At 48.5% G+C, this 6393-nt stretch overlaps 1 protein-coding gene across 1 annotated transcript; it reads left to right on the forward strand.

Moving 5' to 3' along the window:
• The first annotated feature begins 1308 nt into the window (after positions 1-1308).
• On the forward strand, positions 1309-3647 carry ASCL1 (achaete-scute family bHLH transcription factor 1). The gene is made up of 2 exons (XM_048831540.2): positions 1309-2195; positions 2460-3647. Exon 1 carries the CDS (start codon positions 1562-1564, stop codon positions 2177-2179), a length of 618 nt encoding a protein of 205 aa, XP_048687497.2. The 5' UTR covers positions 1309-1561; the 3' UTR covers positions 2180-2195; positions 2460-3647.
• Positions 3648-6393: the final 2746 nt, after the last annotated feature.

Below are 6393 nucleotides of genomic sequence, written 5' to 3' on the forward strand. Positions count from 1 at the left end.
GTAATGCAGATATTAATAAATAAACCAAGTGTTTGACAAACATTACTGACTTAAGTCTCACAATACCCTGTAAATTAAAGAAATATAATCAGGCACCTTGACTTTACCCGAAGACCTAAACAAGTCAACCACTTCCTAATCCAGCAGGCTAGGAAGTGTTAACTCTCTCTTTGTGTCTATTCCCCCCCACTCCCACCCCGGGCTCCTCTTCCATCCCCCCCACAATTCTCTAATATCGCTTGCAAGGCCCCCTTTTTTTTTCTGCAGGGACACTATCAGCATCTCTGTGCAGAGCAAAGGACACATCCACGGCAACACTTCCTCCTTATTTCTTTAGCAAAACACTGATAAGTTTCCAGACTGCAGGTCCAACTCCTGAGGTGCTCAGCGACCTTGGACTTTCACTGCGCTCCAGGAAAGTCGCGAGTGCTCAGCATCTCTCGGGATCGGGCTTTCCACCTGCCTTTCTTCTTTCCCCCTCCAAAACCGCCTCTCTCCTAAAGTCTAGTATATTTCAGTGGCGTCCAAAGACGCGCCCCTCTCTCCCTCCCCCAAATGTCTCTATTTATGGGTCCCCGATGCTGCTAGATCTGCCCTGCGTTTTCCCGCCCCCACTGCAGCCGCCGCTTTAACCCTGAGTTTGAACACGGCAATGCGTCCCCTGCTTCGCCAGGAGACCAAGCCTCTGTGCCAGCTCGTAGCTTGGGCACCTTGCCGGGCTGGGTGAGCTCTCCCCGAGCTGCCTGCCTCCCCTTCTGCTCGGGTTTGGGGCTGGTCCCAGAAAGACCTCCCCTGCTGCCTGTGCGCCCTCAACCCCGAGGCTTGGCTACATCCCCCAACCCATCAGCGCTTGCTACAGCCTCTGGGTCTCTTCCCAACCCCCCCGCCGCAGCTCCTTCCCCAGCCCGGTTGTTTATTCAGCGGCTGGGAGAGCGGCACGCGCCTGGCGCACGCACTTGCAACAACAAACCCGGGAGGGGTAGGGCTGGAGGGGAGAGGCGGGTGAATGAATTGGAGGCCTTGCGGAAAGGGGTGGGGGGGGGGGCTGTTTCGAGCGGAGGCGGGGCCGGGCCGGGGCCAGCGCGTGTGTGCGGGGCGCCCCGTGTGTTGTGGGTTTTTTCTCTCCCCCCCCCCATTCCCCACCCCCCGCGTTGAAAAGGCGGCCGCGCTCCCCGGCCCGCGGCCACTCACTGCAAAGCCGGGGAGCGTGGACGGCGCAAGGTGCAGAGCGTGTGGGGAGGGGGTGGGGGGACCCCGCAGGGGGAGTGGGTGGGTGGGTGGGTGTGTTGGGGGGGGGGGAGCGGAGGGGGAGAGGCCGGCAAAGCCCCGGCCGCCCCTTATAAGAGACACAATCCCCAGCCGCTGGCTTGCAAAAGGGGGCTTTGCGAGGCAGGCTGCGCACACGCGAGCGCCACGAGCCTCCCCGCAGCCCGGTGCGCAGGGGGGCAGAGGAGGGGGGCAGAGAGGGAGGAAGCGCCGCGCTCTCTCCGTCCCCCTGCGAGCCCGGCCGCCGCGCGCCCGCCAGCCCCGCGCGCCCCGGCTCGCTCTCCCCTGGCTGCCAATGGCCAGCGCCAGCCCTGCCAAGATGGACAGCGGCGCCAGCCAGTTCCTGCAGCCCGCCTGCTTCTTCGCCGCCGCCCAGAGCGTGCCGCCGCCGCCGCCGCCGCTCAGCCCGGCCGGCGGCCAGCCCTCGCCGGGCAGCAAGGCGGCGGCGCCCAAGCCCCTCAAGCGGCAGCGCTCGTCCTCCCCGGAGCTGATGCGCTGCAAGAGGCGGCTCAACTTCAGCGGCTTCGGCTACAGCCTCCCGCAGCAGCAGCCGGCGGCCGTGGCGCGGCGGAACGAGCGGGAGAGGAACCGGGTGAAGCTGGTGAACCTGGGCTTCGCCACCCTCAGGGAGCACGTCCCCAACGGGGCGGCCAACAAGAAGATGAGCAAAGTGGAGACGCTGCGCTCGGCCGTCGAGTACATCCGAGCCCTGCAGCAGCTGCTGGACGAGCACGACGCCGTCAGCGCCGCCTTCCAGGCCGGGGTGCTGTCCCCCACCATCTCCCCCAGCTACTCCCACGACATGAACTCCATGGCGGGCTCCCCCGTCTCCTCCTATTCCTCCGACGAAGGGTCCTACGACCCGCTGAGCCCCGAAGAGCAGGAGCTGCTGGACTTCACCAACTGGTTCTGAGCTCTGGCTGCAGCAGGTGGGTCTGGCTTCTGCGGGAGCCCTTCTCGGGGCGCTCCCTAGCAGCCGGGGGGATCCTTTATTGCCGGGATCCCCAGCCTGGGGATGGTATTGGGGAAGGGGGGGGGGGCTGTGCAGCCCTGGGAAGGGCTCAGTGAACACTGATGAAGCTGCAGATGAGCAGAATTCCCCCCGCCTAGATCTTGCAGCTGGTTGTACCTAAGAGCTACCTTGACGCTGACTCTGACTCTCTCTCTCTCTCTCTCTCTCTTGTTTGTTCCAGGAGTGTTGCAAAAACAAAAAACAAAACGCATTTCGCCCCCGCCGCGGAAGGGAAAATACATAGCACACGAGGAGTTTGTATCGCCTCTCCAAGAACACCGAAGCACTCACTGCCTTTGCACTCCGGTCAGTTTCACAAGACCAAGATGGATTTGAAAGCTGCGGGGACCACAGCATGATGAAGCATGTGTCCTCAAAAACAAGTGTCATCCTATCCCTCTAGGGAAGAGCACTGCCTAGCCTCAACATAGAGAGGGGCTCTTCCCCACCCCATCCCCTCCTCGTACAGTTTTAGCCCTTAAAGACTGGTGTTCATTACGCTATGGCCACAATTAGTTTCCTAATGTTTGTGGAGATTTTGAAATTAAACTATGCTGTACTCAAAGAACCCTCTAAAGTCACCCCTCCCCCCATCACTTTGACTTTTTTCTACCATTTTCATCATTGAATGCTTCCAGTCCTTTTTTGTGAATTTTTTATTATAAGAAAATCTATTTGTATCTATCCTAACCAGTTTGGGGATATATTAAGCTATTTTTGTACATAAGAGAGAAATTTATAGAGGTTTTTTGTACAAATGGTTTAAAATGTGTATATCTTGAGACTTTTTTTTTAAAAAAAGTAATACTTATTACCTCTTGATATTTAGACATGTAGTCAACGTTACCTTTACCTTACAACTGCCATTTTTTGTATGTGGTTTTGTAAAGGACTTGGAATTCCTCCAGATGTACTTTAGCACCAACGTGTCTTACTTTATAGAAACTTTGTTAATGTATTAATAATGTTATTAAACAATGTTCAAAGTGAACAAAGTTTATGCAGCTATTGTCCAAACCCAAAAATGGTAGCCATTTGTTTTTATATGCTGCCTTTTGAAAAAGGAAAACAAAAAAAAAAAAAGGAAAAAAGCCCTTATACCACTGCCTTTTCTTACTGTTTTATTACAAACTTACAAAAGTCCTGTATAACCATGTTTTATACAAGCTAGTTTCGTAATAAAACCTTTTTTAAAATTAAAGTGATCAGCTGCCTATTGCATGTAATTTTACTTCTGCCATTGATAACTATGAATGTAAAGAGAAAAATGTTGAGTGATAACATGCCAGAGATAAGTTACATATAGAGTATGTGTATGTATCCTGGATGTAACGTATATATGCAAAGATACAGAGGTATTACAATTGTTTTCTTGCCCTTCTATGTTGCAAATGTGTATCTAATCCAAGAGACTCGGGGGTGATTAATGGCTTCATTGTTCCTCGTGAAATCACTGCACATTAAAGAATTTCCTAAAAGAATGAACCCTAAAAAAGAGGGCGCTCCATCCCACATTTTCACTGCTCCGACCATCCTCTCACCGCCTCCAACGAAACAGGGTAGAAGAAAATATGAGGAAACGTATAGTTAGAGCCACCGAAATAGACAGGCTACTCTTTTTTTGCCTTTTAGATGTTTATTTTACACAAGCAATCAATTCAATCATTGGGGGAAAGCGGGATTGTGGGGGCGGGGAATAAAAAAACAAAACAAAAAACAAAGTAGTAGAAATGACACTGATCTTCCTAAACTTGTTATTTTATCCAAATAGCGTGATCTGAGTGTAAAAGTACCCAATTACCAAGATTCAAAAAGATTTTTTTTTTTTTTTTGGCTAGCCTGCTTGTTGTCAGTTAGCAAGGACGTGACCAGAATTCGCTTCCCCCTTTTTTCTCCTCCTGCATTACTTGCAAATTCAGTTTGCGTGCATCAAGCCAAGCGGAAAGCAAAGCGCAAAATGCATCTTAAAAAAAAAAAAAAAAAAAAAAAAAAAAAAACCACAGCCAACAAAGAACTAGGATAGCCAGCATGCCTTACAGAATTAAAAATCTAGCTTGATTTTGTACAGCTTTACCATTTATTTGCAAGGGGCTAATTAAAAAAAACCTTAAAAAGAATAAGTCATTGACTACACCGGAATTTAATGTAATTTTTCCATTTTTGCATTGCTTTAAACATGCATTTCTATACATTCATTTCACCCCCGCCCCCCTCAAAATTATCAATACGTTATTTAAGAGTGGGGCGGGGAGGGAGAGAAGAGAATCACTAAATCCCTCATGACCTCCGTACAAACATTCGTTGTTTTAGCCCATCCTAGAACTAATGTTTAATTATGAAAATAATAACCGTTATAATGTCTCCATCCATTCTCTCGCTACAGGCACCTCCGCTTTTTATTTACCCACTTTTGCAAGTGTGTAGATAAGGTATGCAAAGAAAGTGTAGCGAGTAATTTATGGCTATGAATATAACATTAGGATAATGTTTCATTCTGTTACAAAGGCGAAATTTCTCTTCCTTGTGTAGACAGGTGTTCTTTTTTGCTCACTTCTGAATAGTAAATATCCAGACTCATTAAACTAAAGGCAAAGTTACGCTGTTATTTGCTACAGTGTATGAGGCAGACTCAGAAATTCATCCCTCTTCCCCCTTCCTCCCCCAGGCCTGAAAAAAAAAAAGAGAGAGAGAGAGAGAGAGCGAGAAAGAAAAAAAAAGACACACAAACACACAATTTTACTGAAGATAGGAAAGGCCAAAGCAGGATTGGGGTAAATCTCATTACATCTGCTCTAATCGCTTAGCAACACAAAGCCTGTTCTTGTATGAGGCGGGAGAGCCATTCAGTGCGCCCTGACAAGCAGTATTCAGTTAGCTTTAGTAAACTCCATAAATCAGGGGCTTCTATTGGTCGCTGTATAAGTTTTAAAGCTACAAAGGGCTATCAGAAAAATACAAAATGCAGATGGAGATTGCTGGGTCTTTGTTTTTAAACGCTAGAAAGTGAGTTATTAACAAATTCATGTCACCCAAGTGTTTGATTTTGTTCCCCGGCGTAGCGAACTTCGAGTGTGCCGAAAAAGTGAAACATTTGTTGTAGTGAAGTGAAGTGCAGAGGACTGAATATGCCTGGCTCGGCAAATTTAGATCCTGCTTTAGGCAAGGGTTGAATATCTTCCTACGATGGTTCAAATTAGGACCTGTAACCCTCCTGGAGTGACGGTCCTCTCCCCACCCTTCATACCTGACTGTTCAAAACAAATCGTAGGACTTCTATTGCCGGAGCAAAGGTCAAGCCTGGAGGATCATAACTTTTAAAGTTTGGGTTCCCCCTAGAAAGCCCCATCCTTCTTCCATTGGGAATCTGGATCGTCGCTTTTGAAGATCTACATCTGGTCCTATCCTCATTCCCTGGCCATTCAACATTTCCACTGCAGACAATGGGAATTTGGGGTATAGACAAGGAACGCAGGACTGGTTCAATCTTTTTTAGTTGCTGGTAGGCTCACTTCATCCTGTACGCATGGTGTTGCTGTACCCTTCATTTGCACTTCTCACTTGATTTGAGAAGCGATTCTGGCTATTCATTTTCAGTCTGTTCGCTGTATGCGGCAAGGTATTCAACGTATATCACAGCAAGGTATAGCATAAGGTAAAAGCAATGGCAGAAAAGTCCTCGACCTGGTAGTATTAACTCTAAGATTAATCACATATTCACGTGGACCCATGATCTGAGGCAAACTACAAATGAGTGGAAATCTTCCGCAATACTTTTGTGTTCAGGGCTATGTAATGGAAGCCCCATTGCCCTTTCTCGATGGCTGTTTTCCTGCCTTGCAAACTTTAGCAACAACTTTAGCAACGATATGCTCCAATAGGATCCAAGTGCTAAAAATGAAAGAATACTCAGCATCTCTTTCTCTGTGTGTTGTTTTTAAAATGCTTCTATTACTTTTCACAGTAATCACCCTTTCAGGGTACATCATTAACCTCCGTCCCCTGCATTTATACCCCACAGTAGCAGATTCCCAGGAAAATGAGGGTGGGGAGGAAGAAGACTTTCCTCTTGATGCAGGTTTAAGTTATATTCTGTCTTTTGTATGCAAGATTAGATT

This window comes from Caretta caretta, chromosome 1 (genome assembly GCF_965140235.1).
Source record: "Caretta caretta isolate rCarCar2 chromosome 1, rCarCar1.hap1, whole genome shotgun sequence".
Taxonomy (NCBI): Eukaryota; Metazoa; Chordata; order Testudines; family Cheloniidae; genus Caretta; species Caretta caretta.